Source organism: Engraulis encrasicolus, chromosome 16 (genome assembly GCF_034702125.1).
Source record: "Engraulis encrasicolus isolate BLACKSEA-1 chromosome 16, IST_EnEncr_1.0, whole genome shotgun sequence".
NCBI classification, from domain to species: Eukaryota; Metazoa; Chordata; class Actinopteri; order Clupeiformes; family Engraulidae; genus Engraulis; species Engraulis encrasicolus.
This window is the reverse complement of record NC_085872.1, coordinates 41,723,976-41,741,693: the sequence shown is the minus strand read 5'-3', so window position 1 is coordinate 41,741,693 and position 17,718 is coordinate 41,723,976. Positions and strand designations below refer to the sequence as shown.

The window sequence follows — 17,718 nt, the reverse complement described above, 5'->3', positions numbered from 1 at the left end:
TAATTGTTAAATGAGTAGGCAATTCGAAATTGCTTAAGTATCTTAACAGAGACACAAGTAGTCCACTGATAAGAATCAATGTATATCCGATCACAAAGGAAATGAACAGTGGAGTCTTGCAAATTGTTTCAGTCAAGGGCAACCGTAAAAGACTATGGAAGTCAACAGCCCTTCGAGAGGGTAATTATTTGCTATCCTTATATTAAATTAGCCCCGTTTATACTGCGGGCCATTAGCCCAGGAACTTAGGCCTGGGTGAGTATTTAGTAAGCTGCTACTGTCCCCTGAATATCTCTTTTCATGAGTGATTTTAGTCATAGTCTAGGCAGGATTTCTGAAAAGGTGCTTATTTAAGGTCCTGAAGGCAAATCATGTTAATTTTCGGCATACAACTGATTAAGGGGTATTCAAGGGTGCTGAATCCAAATCTGCCGTATGCCGGACGCAAAAATGTACCGAAATGCCTCAAAACGGGCAAAATCCAATATGGCCGCCGCCACCGTGTTAAAATCCTGCAATCACTTTTCTTTTGGACTAAATAAGGTATGAATTTGAAAATAGCACTTATTTTTATGTTTTCAGACATGGGGAAAGCCATTATGTCATCAGATTTAAGCTCAGATTGGAGGAAAATGGCAGCCATTTTAAAAGCAGAGAGCCTCATATTGTCAACGATTTTTAACATTTTTACTAATCTTTCAAGATCCACAGAAAAAAATGCTCTTTGTTTCTGTGAACACAAATACTACAGAAAACTGCACTGAACTGTCTACTTTCACCTGAAAAAAGAAGTTTGTGTCTACCTTTTTCCATTCTTTAGTTATGGGCAGTAGAACATGGGATGACACCACAAAAAAGCACAGATTTTTGACCCCAAAATAATGCACTTCTCACTGCACATATTTTTGCTTTAAGGACATATTGTCTTTGATAGTGTTCATGTTTGATATACATTTTCAGGGGGTTTGAAGGGTGCTTAATGCCTTTAATTCCCATAGTACATCAAAATGAAGGAATCCAATATGGCCGCCGTCACCAGTCTACAGTGTACATTTCTTTGATTACACAAGGTTAACTCTTTTGTACATTATGTAGCATCAGGTTTTCATACAAGGAGAATTAATTTCCATACTCAGATTTAAGATAGATATCAAAGGAAATTATTTCAGTGTAGACTGAATTCATGTTTGCAACAGGAGATTACCTTTTCCATAAATTGACCATTTGTATTTAAATCTCTCCCTATTTCAATTACACTTTTAATGCATTATACCATGAAAAATGTTTCCACCTCAAACCACCTCACAATGTTTCCACACCTCTTCACCCATACAAATTAAATGCACACAAGAGTCTGAAAGTCCCTAAATCGAATATTTTCTAATATTATCCTTTGTACAATGGGAATTACTTCATGTTTGCCGATTTAATTGCTGTGCTCAGATCACTGTATATCTAGGCCTATAAAGGGGATCAAGAGGCAGACTGATGTGAATAATATATAGAATAGAATAGAATAGAATAGATTAGAATGTACAGATAAGGGAGTGGCATTGTGTGTGTGTGTGTGTGTGTGTGTGTGTGTGTGTGTGTGTGTGTGTGTGTGTGTGTGTGTGTGTGTGTGTGTGTGTGTGTGTGTGTGTGTGTGTGTGAATATATCACAAAGGACATACTCAGGCTGGTATTGCACATCAGTCATCCAAAGTTATTGCATAGATTGTCTTGCTTAATGTACATATTTCAGCTGAGATGGCCACTCTGTGACAATTATAACCATTAATTACAAGGCTGGCCTTTGTTCTGTAGTACGGCAAGAATTCAGCTCAACACATTGCACTGTATCAATTATTGCACAACAACCGGAGGATGGAAGGAGATCAGGGGAACAAGAGATTGTAATGAACAGTCAGACAGTCCATGTGTGTGAAATGTGGTTTTAGTCTTTGGTCCTTACTTACATCTGTAGTGCCAATGATACATCTGTAGAGACCCAAGAACTCAGAACCAGGATAATGTCCAAGACAATGTTTTAGCTCTGTAACAGTGGGAAGTTCAGAGAGGGCTAGGTCTATTCTCGCTATAGGTGTGCCTCCTGAAGGCAGCAATGATCTCTTTGGTTTTCTTTTCATTCAGAGCTAGAGAAATTTGTCTCGGTCTCTTTACACCAGGCCTTCAGTCCCTTTTGCTGGCCAATGCTGCAGTCATGGACAGATAGACTTTAGATGGGGGCTCAGCATGCAGCCATGTGGGGATCCAGCCCTGCTGAACAGGGGAGCAGGAGGAAAATAGAGTCTGTCTGTTATCTTCTGTTGGTAGAATTGTGCAAGTATAGACTTTAAATTGGCCTAGTTAAAATATACTGGAATGTACATCTGCAGTGTATCAATAACGGTGCTCAGCTGGAGAGAGAGAGCCAATGGCAGGCAGAAGAGTAAGTGGTAGTTTTAAGGTGCCTAGGCACAGAAATGGGCACTTCCCTGTCTTTCTCACAGCACATGAACACAATATTCAAAAATGGACTGCTAATTAACCCATTTTGTCCTAAGCCCTTTTTGGGAAAGGGTGCCCTCTTCCTATTAAATCCGCAATGTCTCAGCCTCCGAAGCACATACAAACATGAAATGAGTTACATTTAAAAGCCAATACCCTCCCCTTGCATTGTAATGTGTTCATTCAGCTCTAACATACCCACATAGTTAATAAAACAGCTAAAATATCAAGATCCTGAAAAACCTATATGTGTTTCCAGGACACAATGGGTTAAGTTATACGAGGAGGAGGTATGAATATTGTGTTCATGTGCTGTGAGAAAGACAGGAGGGTGCCCATTTCTATTAGCCTTGCGTACCATCCTACGTATTTCCGCCAAGAGACTTGACTCCACACTACTTCTGATACCAGTTTATATATATACCAAATATATATGCACATACAGTCACCCTCCTCTACTCTAACCAAAATTGTGTACTTGGTATACTAAGTTAACCTATTCCTAATCACCCCTCCTGGAGTTGCTGAATTGCAGCAAATGCTTGACTCCATGTACTCCATGCCACTTCTTGCTATGCAGTGTTGGATGAGGCAAGCACAAGTTGTGTGCCTTGAGAAGACATGGGTTCTAAATTTTGTTTATAACCTGACTGCGAACCTAGCCGCGCACAACTAAGCCTCTTATTGTTGGAAACCGCTGTCTGTCAAAAAAAATTAGCTCACGTGGTTGGCTGCCATGTGTCTTGCCCCTCTTCATAACATTGTGTTGATAAACAATGAGAATGTATAAGTGGCAGATACAGGAGCAGTGGGACTAAAGCCCTGTTCAATACTTCCCATCCCACTTCGGTGACTGGCAGGAGGATAGGAAGGGGTATGTGGGCCTGACTCAATATAGAGATTTGATAATGTGGGGCATTTTATGTAACCATGTGACATTCGAATTAGATAGGACTGATCATTGCAAAACGTCATACTTTGCTTTTGTTGCATTTGCAGCAAAAGTGCCATGCAGTGCATGATATTGTGTGTCCTGCCAAATCACTGGAGAGGAGGAGGTTGATAGGCCTAATGGTTGGGAATGAGTTAACATATATCAAGTAAATTCCTCACAATAACATAAACTGTTTTGATCCACGTTTCACCTTTCCACCATTCAAAGATATAATGTAAGCGCCGCAATAAAATCGGCAAACAATGAATTCCTAATGCACAAAATGTAGATGTGCATATTATATTTAGGCACATTCAGACTTATGTGTGTAAATTTGTCTCATAATGGAAGAGGTGGATTGAGGTGGACATATTGCATCATGTGTTTAATAAGCATTAAAATAAAAGTGGAAGTAGAGAAAACATTTTCATTCAAAAGAACAGCTTATTGACATGAAAGTCAACTGTCACTTGTAAACATGAATTCAACCTAAATCATGTCCTTTGATTCTAATCTTAAATCTGAGTATGGAGATGAATTCTCCATGTATGACAACCTATAGCTACAATGTAATTAAGAGTCCACCTTGTCTGGTGATGGCGTCCATATTCGATTAATTCATTTTGAGGTAGGCCTATTAAAGAGGTTTTGAGCCTAATACACAGCATATTTGAATATTTGAATTAAGCACGCAAATGCTGCATATCAAACATGAACACTATCAAAGACACTTTGTCCTTAAAGCAAAAATGTGGGTTGAGGCAAGTGCAGTATTTTGGGGTCAAAAAATATTGTTTTTTGTGGTGTCACCCTATGTTCCTGTTGCAATCATGAATTCAGACTACACTGAAATAATTTCCTTTGATATCTATCTTAAATCTGAGTATGGAAATTAATTCTCCCTGTATGAAAACCTAATGCTACATAATGTACTTAAGAGTTTACCTTGTGTAATCAAAGAAACGTACACTGTAGACTGGTGACGGCGGCCATATTGGATTCCTTCATTTTGATGTACTATGGGAATATACATTTATTTATACATCATATTGGCATTAAGCACCCTTCAAACCCCCTGAAAATGTTGCACATCAAACATGAACACTATCAAAGACAATATGTCCTTAAAGCAAAAATATGGGCAGAGAGAAGTGCAGTATTTTGGGGTCAAAAATCAGTGTTTTTTTGTGGTGTCATCCCATGTTCTACTGCCCATAACTAAAGAATGGAAAAAGGTAGACACAAACTTCTTTTTTCAGGTGAAAGTAGACAGTTCAGTGTAGTTTTCTGTAGTATTTGTGTTCACAGAGACAAAGAGCATTTTTTTCTGTGAATCTTGAAAGATTAGTAAAAATGTTAAAAATCGCTGACAATATGAGTCTCTCTGCTTTTAAAATGGCTGCCAGCCAATGACATAAGCATTTTCTTCCAATCTGAGCTGAAATCTGATGACATAATGGCTTTCCCCATGTCTGAAAACATAAAAATAAGTGCTATTTTCAAATTCATACCTTATTTAGTCCAAAAGAAAAGTGATTGCAGGATTTTAACACGGTGGCGGCGGCCATATTGGATTTTGCCCGTTTGAGGCATTTCGGTACATTTTTGCGTCCGGCATACGGCAGATTTGGATTCAGCACCCTTGAATACCCCTAAATCAGTTGTATGCCGAAAATTAACATGCCTTCAGGTGTCAACTTTTTGGAAAAATGACCCTGACTATCAATTAGTCATTGCGTTTTCCGGAAAATCAGAACATGTTTTATGACCAATTTCAGTTTTTCCTCCCACTGTAGATAAAGCAACAGAACAGTGATGATGATGATGATGATGATGATGATGATGATGATGATGAAGAAAAGAATCAACAAACACCTTTGAATTTCAAGGATCTTCTGAAAGCCACGGTCAAGGAAAAAAACGTCAAGCCGCGAGACTTCTGTGGCGTTGCACTGTCTGACAGTCTTCGCAGACCCATGCTGGTGCACGTCAAGGACTTTGACTCTCTGCCACCCATCAGGCTCATGGAACGCAAACAGCATATCACCTTCAAAAGCACAGTGGTTAGCTGACTTCAAACAGCATATCACCTACAAGAGCACAATGGTTAGCTGACTTCAACAGTATAATGGGCCGCTGAGTGCAAAGTTTTCACAAAGACATACGGAACTTTTGTGACCCTTTGATTGTTGGGGTGTTCAGACATTAATATCCTTGTCAGTAGGCCATTTCACGAAAATGACTCTCTGATATTTTTCAGATATTTCGTCGTATATTCCGGTGCTCGGCTCAAACTTGAGTGTACCACATTCAACGTGGGCAGAAGTTGAAGTCAGGCAGCCAGTCTGACCACGGTCACCGTGGCTGACTGAGGCAGCTGAGCACATCGAATTTGCAAACTCTCGTGTACTCCAAATAATTACGTATTTCTGCACACACACACAACTCACAAATTGCTTAACTAAAATCGACAATCACACCATTGGTTATCATTCATTTTTTAGATGCAGCATACATGTGATCCAGGGGAAAAGGGGTGTGAAGATCTGATCTGAGTCAAGATCTCGTTTGATCTGTCAATTTAATCCCAGACAAAGTTTTGTGGCTTTGCCTCAAAGAAAGTGATAAACCTTGACCATGTCCACACACCTTTAGTGATGGTGTGCTCAGGGCATAGCAGGCCTTTTGTCCCAAAGCAGAAGCTGTTGACTATGCGGTGTAACTGCTCTTCTGTGCCTGCTTCCGACACGTAGCGCACATAGAAGTGACCAGGATTGACCACGTGAGAGACGACAACCCAGGACACACACACTACAAACACAACAGCAAACATGGTCAAAATATGGTATCTTCTCTGAAAAAATGTTCCTGAACTATTTTATCCCATTTAAAATGAATCAACCACTAAGTCATTTTCTTTTTCGTACAGAGATTCTACCACTTCTCAAAATAAATCAAAAGTTTCAGCTTGAGATCTTGTTTAAGCTCTCCCCCCTTTGAAAAAAATGCATAGAATAATATGTATATATAACATGTTACAGCTAAGTGCCTACATTATGAAGTGAATAAAACAATCTTGAATTAAATGAAGTGTAAGAAAAAATAGATTGCAGTCTGACTTTTTATGTATGGCAAACCTTTGCGTGGCAAGCCTGACTTTCTCCATTCTGTACTTTCAAAATACACCCAAAGGCTCACAAAGTCTACAAATACATAAACTTGAGACACCTTTGTCTTTACTTCGTGGGGGCTCTTTCAACTTCGGAGGGCGATTCCTCTTACTATCCTGCTTAGGCACAGGGGTGGGCTGTACAGGAGTTGCTGTAAGGATGCACAATCATACAGTACAATGTAGAAAAACGGTACAATAATTAACAAAAACATGAAATAAGTGCATTGTAGTAATTGTTTATACTGTATATACATAATGTTTCCTTTCATTGCCATACCTACTGAGCCGTCCTCAATCTTTTCAATTATGACATCTGGACCAGAGTTCGGATGAGTATTTACAGGACCCCTGCTCTCCTGCTTTGAGTGACTTTGAGAATCCACTGGACTTTCAGACAATCTTCTTGATCGCTCTGCACTCTCTATTGGCACACTGCAAAACATTTTTAAAAATTAACTTCGCAAATTCTAACAGAGCAGTCATAGCACTTCCGAAAATATATAAATTAAGATTTGAGATTGTATTTTGAGAGAGAGAGTGGCAGCCATCACTGGACACATTAGAGTAGAGTTGAGTAGAGTAGAGTAGAGTAACTTTATTAATCCCCAGGGGGAAATTCAGGAATATTAACACACAATATAATTAATATTCAGGACACATTATGGCACAGTAAGAACGCATCACCTGAGCAAATTTCATTTGTTGATATGGTAGGGGTTCAAAGGGATAGTGCATAAAAAAAGACATTACTCTCACCTAGTACCGTTGCCTTGGTTGATGCTGAGAATCTGTTTCAGACTATGCTGCACAGGAGTTGGACACGACCCTAAGGACGCACATACAATGTAGAAAAACGGTACAATATTTAACAAAAATATGAAATAAGTGCATTGTAGTAATTGCTTATACTGTGAAAACATCATGCTACCATATTCATTTCAATTCCATACCTACTGAGCCGTCCTCAATCTTTTCAATTATGACATCTGGACCAGAGTTCGGAGGAGTAGTTACAGGCCCCCTGCTCTCCTGCTTTGAGTGACTTTGAGAATCCACTGGACTTTCAGACGATCTTCTTGATCGCTCTGCACTCTCTATTGGCACACTGCAATATTTAAAACAAAAAAACAAAAACAAAAAAAACAAAAATATATAAATAAAGAAGAAAAAAAGAATACGAAAATGTATAAAAAAAAAGATTTGAGTTTGTTTCTCTGAGAGAGAGAGAGAGAGAGAGAGAGAGAGAGAGAGAGAGAGAGAGAGAGAGAGAGAGAGAGAGTGGCGGCCATCACTGGACACATGACACAGCAAGAAAGCATCACCTGAGCAAATTTAATTTGTTCATATGGAAGAGGTTCAAAGGGATAGTGCATAAAAAGACATTACTCTCACCTAGTAGCTTTGCCTTGGTTGATGCTGAGACTCTGTTTCAGACTATCTTTGTCAAGACAGCAGCTGCACACAAACAAGATGCATTAAACCAGTAAAACACAGGCCTAGTTATAAATTAGCTGTTACCAGAATGGCAATGACCAACTCCTAATGTCCTTTTGCACTACATGTATATCCTACTAAATTATTTTATGATTATACACCGATATTGTATGTGTACCCTTAACTGTACTACCCTGCAGCTATGGAAAAACAGCAGTGTCATTGCGCAGCATACTTTGAGGAGCATACTTTTTTAAAACCAGAGCTTCGTCTGTTCATAACCTGAAGAAAAACAGTGGGATGTGAAATGCAGATTGCATCTGGTTTGGTCTATTTGTGGCATATGGCAGAACTTGTTTAAGTTTTTCTACTCATTATAATTTTATGATAAAATATATAATCATCTTCCTCATCACAGTCACAAAAGTGACTGCATCTAGCCCTTTGGCTGAAATGCAGTCATCTATACACGTTGTTAAACAAGAGTTCCTTTAGAGGATTGCAAAATCCATGTAGTTGGTGTGACCACAATGGATTTGGAAGAAAGTGTGCTGTTACGATAAGTAAGGAACAGCTTATTATACAAGTATATTATATACTGTATATACAAATATGTCCAATAGCGTAAAATTCTTGTTTGTCTGAATTTCTACAATTAGCTTTTAAAGGATTCTTAACTAAGGGTTACTTAAGCCAGCCTCTCTTGAGAATGATTATATCTTATGGTCGATAACAACATATAATTGTTAAAGTAGACGCTGTTTGCTCCATCTTGTGATTTCCGGGAAGATAAGACCATCTTTTATGACCAATTTTGGCAGAAATGTATGAAACTTTAAAAGGTGTACTAACTTTTTCCTCTCACTGCATGTGCATGTGAACATGTTTGGGGACTTACCGGAGTCCTGAGTACTTGTTAAGACAGCTCATATCAAAAGTCTGCATATCAACAGGAGCAAGCAGCGCTTCTAGGACCTAGATTACAAACAGATAAACAACACCATCCCCATAACTGTACGAACACACTCAAAGTAACAAAAGAGTCAGTTGACAGTTATAATCGATGCTACTCCACTAATAGTACAAAAAGTATCTGTAACATGTCATATGCAATATGTCAAACGGAAAAAATAAGGTAATAGCTATACAATAATACTTTCCCATTTCTGTATAGTGTATGATATAAATCATGGATATATACAATATTTTAAAAAACATTACATATATTAATGTTCAATGGAATAAGTCCAACTACACATTACATAAAACTCAATTTAAGCTAAATATCGCTGCTGCTTTAGGCTTGGTGCACTACCACATCCAGTGCATTTAGGCACCTTCTCTGTACCGCAATGCTCTTGGAGCAGAGGTAGCTGTAGGCTTTTGGCCTCCGCAATAGCACTCTCGATGCATTTCTTCTTTTCCTCAACCTTCTGCAGCATGGCATGACTTTCTGAGAACACATGCTCCAGCTGATCCAGCTCTGCCATCAATGTCATCTTCCTAAAACACGCAAAACCAAATCACACAGTGACAATGATTATGGTGGCTTTGTAATATGCAAAGAATATCCCCATCGTTAAGCTGACATGAGAATGTAAATTTCTGCTCTTATTTAAATTTGAAATGTGAAACAACATACTATTATAAAAGGGAGCTCCTTAAACCATCAAAGCATTTCCATCAAAGCATTTCTCAAGTTTGGTCTGTATAATCCGGTGGGGTTCTTGAACTTCTTCAATGCTTTTGCCTCGTTCAGCCTGATCGTACAATATTTCAGTATGGCAAAAACAACAGCTGTGACACGTCAAGTCATTATATTACATTATATCTAATCCATCTGGAAAGATCGACACCTCTCCCCAGTAGCTTCCTAGTAACTAAAAATCTAACAACAGGAACACAGGGGGGTGCCGCATGTCTGTCTTTTCGAATGTGACACATACAATGTACAGCCTGGTTGTTATTTACATGTTTACATTCATCATGTTCTAAATTCCACAGGCCGCTCCTACCTTTCCTGAAGTAGGGCCACTGCTTTTTTGGTCATCTCTGTGATCTCTGACTTCAAACGCATCTTTTCTGTCATAATTTGACTCTGCAGTCCATTGACCAAATCCTGCAAGAAAAGATCCAAGATCCAATTTTGTTCAGATGTACTACACATACTGTGGGCACAAATGTGAGGCATTATCATTTTTACATACAGTACGCTGCATCTTTCACATACTGTAAGTGTAAGCAATAAACCCTGAGAGGTTGGCTTATTATACTGGTTTTACAATAGAGACATGTGACATTAGAGCCTGTTTGCCATCAATCCCGGCCTTAAGTGGTTCACTGTTTTTGTTAGGTTGTTATTACCAAGTAAAGATTGAAGGTAAGATACAAATGTAAATTCACTAACACTACCAAAAGTAGATTTATTAAACAATTACCATACAGGAACCAAACAAGCAGTTTGGGGATTGCCAAATATGATATGATACCTCATAAACACTCTGCAACTCGCTTTGATTTTTAATTGCTTCAGCAAGGGCATCATCCAATGCTCTCTTCAATGTCACTTCCTGCAAGACACCAACACACATCCATTTCGCAAAAGGCAAAGCAAAAAGCGGTACAACATATTACGTGTGTGTGACCTTTTTTTTGGCCATACTGTACATGTATGTAAGAATATGCATTACCTTGTCCTGTTGGGGTGATGCAGCACCGGTGTTGTTTTCAGTGTTGGCATTCTGAATTTCTTCTCGGCTATTAAATAAATGCACAAAACAATGTTAAAACAGGGGAAGCCCACTTTAAACATTCAGGGTTGCAATGGCTTATGGCAATCCCAAAACTGAGGATGCCAAAGTTTAAAAGAATTAGTGATACCATAGTTGTGTACCAGGGATGGAAATAAGCATCCGTCCACCAGCCAAGGACGGGTGAATATGGCCTTTGGCGGGTGAAATATGTCAACCCACCCGTCACCTTGACGGGTGAAATTTTTCTACAGGTGCCCGGGTTAATGCTGAATTACCAGGACTGCTTCATTCATGTTACAGAACATCAGATCCATAAATAACAAAGCAGTATTTATTCATGACATTATCACAGAAAAAATTGGACTTGGTATGCTTAACTGAAACATGGCAGAGCCAACAGGACTTTGTCAGTCTCAACCATGCTACTCCACCTGGATACACCTACACACATAAGGCCCGCGGCCATGGCCGTGGTGGTGGTCTTGCCATCATATACCACTATGATTTTGTGGTCAAAGAACATCCTGTCAGTGCATCATCCTTTGAATGTTTCCATCTCGGCGCTGCACAGCTGCAACTGGTCCTCATTTATCGGCCTCCTAAACCCTCCACCAGCTTCCTCCCTGTGCTCACTGAGCTGCTTGCTGCTGTCTGCCCCATGTCCCCATCGGCCATCTTACTGGGCGACTTCAACATCCACGTGGACAATAGCAAATGCTCTTTTGCGGCCGACTTTTTGTCACTTCTGGACTGTTTTAACATCACTCAGCATGTGCATGGCCCCACCCACAACAAAGGACACACCCTCGACCTGGTATGCAGCATTGGCACACCCCCGCTACACCTCCAGTGCACTGACCTGGCCATATCAGACCATCATATAATTCTGTTCACCGTCAACATACCCCATCGCAGACAACACTGTTCCCGAACCATCACCTTTCGTAGCATCAAGAACATGTCTCTGCCTCTGCTCTCTCAAACCCTAGAGACCCATCTTGTAGCCCCTGACTCTGCCTCCTCAGTGGACACCTGGTGGAATACTACAACAACGCACTCGCCACTAGCCTGGATGTCGTGGCACCCATTACCACCCGATCTGTCTCTTTTTCCCAACCTGCTCCCTGGTTTACATTAACCCCTTAAGACACGGCATTATAAATGAGCTGTTACCAGAATGGCAATAACCAAGTCGTAATGTATTACTAAAGGCCCAGTGCACTGTCACAGTAGTGTAGTACTGTAGTAGTTAACTTTCAATGTCTATTACAGCGGGCCACAGGAGGTACGGCCTGCATTAAGGCTAGGCAGCGAGCATGCCCACTGTGTCCGCGTGAAGCACCCCGGTTAGAATTTCTGTCCGCGACGCAGCATATGGGGGTGGCCTCTGCGCGGCAGTCATGTCACATGGCGATAAATCATAGTTTTTGCCAAGCAGCTAAGCAGTTAGGTGAGAGCAAGTGCTGGGCAGAAGACCTCCTCCGTGCCGTCGGTAATCTACCCTGATTGGCATTCATCTAGCTGACGTGAATTGCGGGTGTAGTCCACATGCTTGTGAGGCAGTTCACTCGCTGCTCCAAGTAGGAAGCAGCGGTCTTTTAAGTCTTGGGAATTCACGTAAGAAAAAACTGTCCAACTTGTTTGCCAAGCATTCAACCCCACCTTTTTAAGACCAAGCAGATCTTGTTTTGATCACGAAAATATTTGCTTGGTTGCGTCCGAGCCTATTGTCTAACCAGATGATTTAACCTGCTCGCTGTTCTCAAAATGTCAGAGGAGTCACAACATGAAATTAATTCAGTTCGCCAGTTTCAACTTTTTATATCACACGCGACAATCGCGATACGTTACATGAGCATATCTCACTGCATCGCAAATGCGCTGAACTCAACCCATCGCAACACAAACATTTAGCGAGAGTAGTTCTAGACATTGACAGTTTGAGTTTGACAGTCAGTCTTCAAGCTGCATTTACAGTAGGCTATCACACGGAATGTTTTGCAACTATGGCACAGGCAAGATTTCGGGAACAGTTTCTGTTGTTGTTTGTGCTCCATGCAGTGCGTGAGGTAGACGTCCCAACTACGACTAGACTGAACATGCGCACAATTTCATAAATCGATCCGCATACCATGTGTGTGCCGAACCGAAATGATTGGTCCGAACGGACCACGGATCAATGATGATCCGTTGCGCAACTATTAGGCAACTACCATACATATAAATTATTTTGTATCTGAATTTACCACACCTGCAGGACTAGCAGAAAAAACACGCTTATACAACAATGATGCTTGCACCAAAACCCTCATATTTCCTTGGTACCCCTGAAAGTGTTCCCACTTTGCTTACCCCCTCCTGGTTTTGGCAGTGTAAACAAGCCCGATGGTCTGGATGTCTACCTGCAGCCCATCAAGTCCTTCTCCATTCACACAAGTGATCCTCTGAAAAAGAGAATGTTAGACAAAAATCTTATTTGCTAACTGTTCTTACATACTGTATGTTGTTTGATGCTTGACATTAGACAGTGAGACAAAAGTATATAATGGCACTGCAATACTTTGTCAAAACTTGTCAGTTTATTCTTCAGTGCTTCTTTGTGTAATTGTATGATCAGTTGTAATGTAGTGCTTAGTAAATATGTAATATAACTTGCAATGTGTTTGGTTGAGTGAGTAATTTATTACTTTGTATTATCCATTCATTTATTACTTTGTGAAATGTAGCGTAGTAATTCTAATTCTAATGACTGTGTATCCTGTTGTTCATGTAGCGATGATCAATCTGCCCCTGCGACACACTCCCACACCTCAACCACCACACACCGCCAGCTGTTAAGAGTGTGCTCAAGTTTGTAATCATTCTGGCTAACGGTGGTGTTTCATTATGATTATACATTTCCCCTTAGACTGAATAACAATGGCTGACATTGGGGAGGTGTTTGAGTCTCATTATTGGATTACTGAAAATAATTGTAAACATTTATCTGAAATTAAGTGATGCCAATCTTGTTCTTGTATTTTCGAGGCCTAGATTTAGGAGACACATATTATTAGCTGTGAAATTTCCTGTGTAGACTTAAGGAAACTAATTAGAGGCTAAACTGACTAGATATTTTGGTCCAAGGGTCTAAAATTATTCCAATTAAACCCTCAATGGGTGAGGAGCATGGAAAACAAAAGCTATTCCATTTCACACTCATGGTCTAAAAACCTTTCCAAAATAAGACATATTTTCAACATGGGTAAAGGGTTAGGGTTAAAGCAAAAGCAAACTTTTGAATGAAAAATTAATAGCAAACTGCTGATTGCGTTCATCACCTTGCACTCCGGGCATGTGATTGTGTTCGATGGGGACTCCAGCAGCATGGTGGTCAGACAATTAGCGCAATATATATGGGCACATTGGAGACGGTGCGGGAGGTTTTCCTCCTCCTCCCCTGCAAAACATCCAGTATGTTATTCCACGAAATAAACAAACGGAAAACAACAGCCCGTTACTGTGTGAAAATAACAGTAGCCTATAATAACCATAGGTACCTCATCAAGGTTTAATATTTAAATAGTGATGTTCAGAAGCACAGATGCTGCACCTGACCATAATTGGCCAAACGCACAGCGCGTGACGCAGTCAAAACGCTGCAAGTATTATCACGGTAATAAGCAAATTTTAAGTTGTGACATTCGGGTAACAATACACAAACTTAATTTACAAACAACATCATACCTATCATCGCTGACGATTTGCAAACCAACCGAAGTATATTACTAACATCCTAGCCAGTTACCTAGCAACTTGCTAGCAAAGACCAACTTAGCCCATTTCACGACAAAAATAGTCGGTCGAAAATACAACACATAAATACACATTAGCACAAAATGTTGATTATTAATCACTGACATACCAGCCAACGTGTACACCTGCATGCATTTCTTGCAAGTTATTTCAACAAGACTTCCAGACATTTCGCCTTCCTCGAGCCAACCTGACCTTCTACACCACCAGCTGACCATGCGTTACGCTGGCTCGTTTCTTCTCCTGCAGCACAAAGATTGAACCAGCCAGAGATCTAGTTCTAGAACGCTGCAAGTAGTGAAGTGAGCTAAACCCTGCGCTCGTGAGCTCCCCTCTTTCCCCAGCCACACCAGAGCTAATACGCACAGTAGGCTATGCTACCAATGCTTCCAAATGATTATGCAAAATTACATTTTTCACTGGTTTCCAGGTAAATCCCACTTTTTGCTAAGTTGTAACATGAGATTATAACATGTAGGCTATTTTCAAAATCTACGGTACACCAGTTATAAAGTATAGAAAAACAAAATAGGCCTACGGTAGATAATTGAATAAATGAAATAAGCTAAACAGTATTCCTATTTGTTAAGAACTGCATTGCAATAATTTATTGCATATCTGAAAGCTACTACCATTATAATTAGGCCTACTTTATATATCAGAATGGCGCACTGATGCACATGGTGAAAGGGGTGCACAGGGGGAAAAAAGCGTGTGGTGTAAGGCCTTGACTGGAATCTCCCGGTTTAGGCCTATGGGGGGGCATGTCATGACAAAGTTTGGGAACCCCTGAGTCATAATTCCAGTGAGGTGGACAGACATTGACGAACTAAATCCCAAAAACAAATACCCCTAAATTTGATTCACTCACTGCAGATTCGGGCATTTTACGCCTATTTGACCGTGACTGCAAAGAGGTGACAAGAAATGACCAGGAGAGATGAAGCAGGGCTGGGAAATGACCCAAGCCTGACTCGAACCTGGGTCCCCATGCAATAGGCAAATGTGGGGGTCTTAGTCGCCCTGGTTTTGTGTTTTACTTCTACTTTTGGTCACCAATGCTCAGAGCACACATTTGGTACCCAAAGGACCAAGGTTCGAAACTCACCCTTCCCCTTTGGTTCTAAAGACTTCAAATGCTATGATAAATATGGATATACTGTCAAAGTCATTGCAAACAGAAAATATTCATACTCATATTTTACAAAGGCTTAACTACAATGCTAATAACATTGTCAACATAAACGATTTAAAAAATATATACATAAAAATGTACTGAAACCGTGTAGCATGCAGTGGAATCACAGGTGGCACAGGTGTGTGTGTGTGTGTGTGTGTGTGTGTGTGTGTGTGTGTGTGTGTGTGTGTGTGTGTGTGTGTGTGTCTGTGTGTCTGTGTGTGTGTGTGTGTGTGTGTACACGCACGCGTGTGTGCGTGCGTGTGCGTGCGTGCCGTGCTCTATTACTAAACAGATGGTTTTTCATTTATGGTTATCATATTGCACCAGCCATTATACAATGAATCTCCCTATACACCTGCTGTGCATGATGTTGAGTAAATAATCACAAAGCAGTAATTGGGAGAAGATAATGACAGTGAAGGCTGTCACTGTCAAATGATGCAGTGAGTGATGCTGAGACCATTAAGATGAGGCCATGGCTGGCCCTGCCGTCAAGGATGGATTACTGCAAGGGCCTACCGGGCCCAGGCCCAGGGGCCCAAGAGTCCAGAGGGCCCTGAAGCCCAATCCTCTAAATTTCCTTTCTCATGTTGTGTAAAATCACACTTTTTTTCACATATTTTCAGGGGAAAAACACCTGAATGCCCAACAATATAGGGTCTCTAACATCTGGAGGGGGCCCTTTCTTGTTGTCTGGCCCAGGGGCCCATGGAGTCATGATCCGTCCCTGCCTGCCGTGGCCAAACGGTGGGGCATTCGTCTGCCGTGCAGCTGACCCGGGTTCGATTCCCGGCCAGGGTCCTTTGCCAGCCCTTCCCCGTCTCTCTCTCCCCACTCGCTTCCTGTCACCACCTTCACTGTCCTATCATAAGTAAAGTCAAAAAGACCAAAAAATAAAAAAGGAGTATTGGGATGAGGCCATGGCTAGGCATCATCATCATCATCATCATCAGTGTGTTGCTCCTTAGCAACAGGGCAAGTTCATGCCCCTGGCACTCACTAACTTACCCCTTCGAAAAGGAGCGAATGGATGACTCACTGCTCACACCGTACCAGATGGCCTGGTCAGAGGGATGCGGATAGCTGAGGCAGGATGGCTAGGTGGGGTGTCACTGGCTAGGTTTCACACAACTCGTTAGAGCCACATTCGACCAATGGCAACCTTCTGCTGCTCTCTAGTAGTGTTTATGCAAGCACTGAGCTTCAGAGAGAGAGAGAGAGAGAGAGAGAGAGAGAGAGGGAGAGAGAGAGAGAGAGAGTTGGCTTGGGCCTATACCCAGACATCCCATTTTCTATGCAATGGGCCTGGGCCAAGACGAGGGTAGTAAGGTATACAACACAGTAACAAGCACTTCAGTTTGTTAAGCAATCCTGGATTAGGAATATATGCGCTTCAAAATTTCCTCATTGTGTCCTATAGGTTAAGTCGACTTTTGTCTGTTTCCATCTACAAATACACTAGCCATTTCGCCCCGGGCTGTTTACTGAGGCTGCATTTGTAGAATGTCTCACAGCAACCACGCCCATTACATTCTATTTCAAGGTAAATGAGTAGAGCTACACAATAAACCATGTACTCAATAAAAAGCCCCCACACCATACATTTTATTTCTCTTCTTCCTCCTTCCCTTTTTGAGATTCAATCTGAAAATATAATGTATTTTTGTTTCAAATATTATGGTTGTTTATCACATTTATCACACGTTTTCTTTTGTTAAAACCTCATTTTTAATTTCTTGTAGGCCTAGTTATCTTGATATCATTACAGGTGAAAACCCAGGATTCTGAGAATGAAAGTCCATGATGTAGGACAGCCAATTGAGGGCCTTTAATTATCTGAGCAAAGTTCCAAAATAACATAATTAAATCATCTGTTCTGTATGGAGGTAAGGGAACGCTACGACAAGGGTAGGACACTTACAACTGTTTGTGTCCTATGTTCCTCTTTTAATCAACATCA

At 40.8% G+C, this 17,718-nt stretch overlaps 1 protein-coding gene across 1 annotated transcript; it reads right to left on the bottom strand.

The window, feature by feature from the left end:
- Positions 1-33: 33 nt before the first annotated feature.
- Positions 34-17,718, bottom strand: LOC134466099 (RING finger protein 17-like). The gene is made up of 16 exons (XM_063219995.1): positions 17,680-17,718; positions 14,104-14,222; positions 13,136-13,227; positions 10,721-10,787; positions 10,520-10,600; positions 10,046-10,149; positions 9,368-9,533; positions 8,929-9,005; positions 7,989-8,051; positions 7,547-7,701; positions 7,353-7,422; positions 6,874-7,028; positions 6,653-6,745; positions 6,074-6,235; positions 5,298-5,471; positions 34-41 (listed from the first exon to the last, which is right to left on the bottom strand). Exons 2-16 carry the CDS (start codon positions 14,149-14,151, stop codon positions 34-36), a joined length of 1,515 nt encoding a protein of 504 aa, XP_063076065.1. The 5' UTR covers positions 14,152-14,222; positions 17,680-17,718.

Excerpts from the sequence above, each read along its gene's own strand:
- LOC134466099 (XM_063219995.1), bottom strand. The coding sequence starts at position 14,151 with ATGCTGCTGGAGTCCCCATCGAACACAATCACATGCCCGGAGTGCAAG. Across the intron at positions 10,150-10,519 it reads AGTTGCAGAGTGTTTATGAG|GATTTGGTCAATGGACTGCA; the intron begins GTATCATATCAT and ends CTTTTCTTGCAG. Across the intron at positions 7,423-7,546 it reads GATTGAGGACGGCTCAGTAG|GGTCGTGTCCAACTCCTGTG; the intron begins GTATGGAATTGA and ends GTGCGTCCTTAG.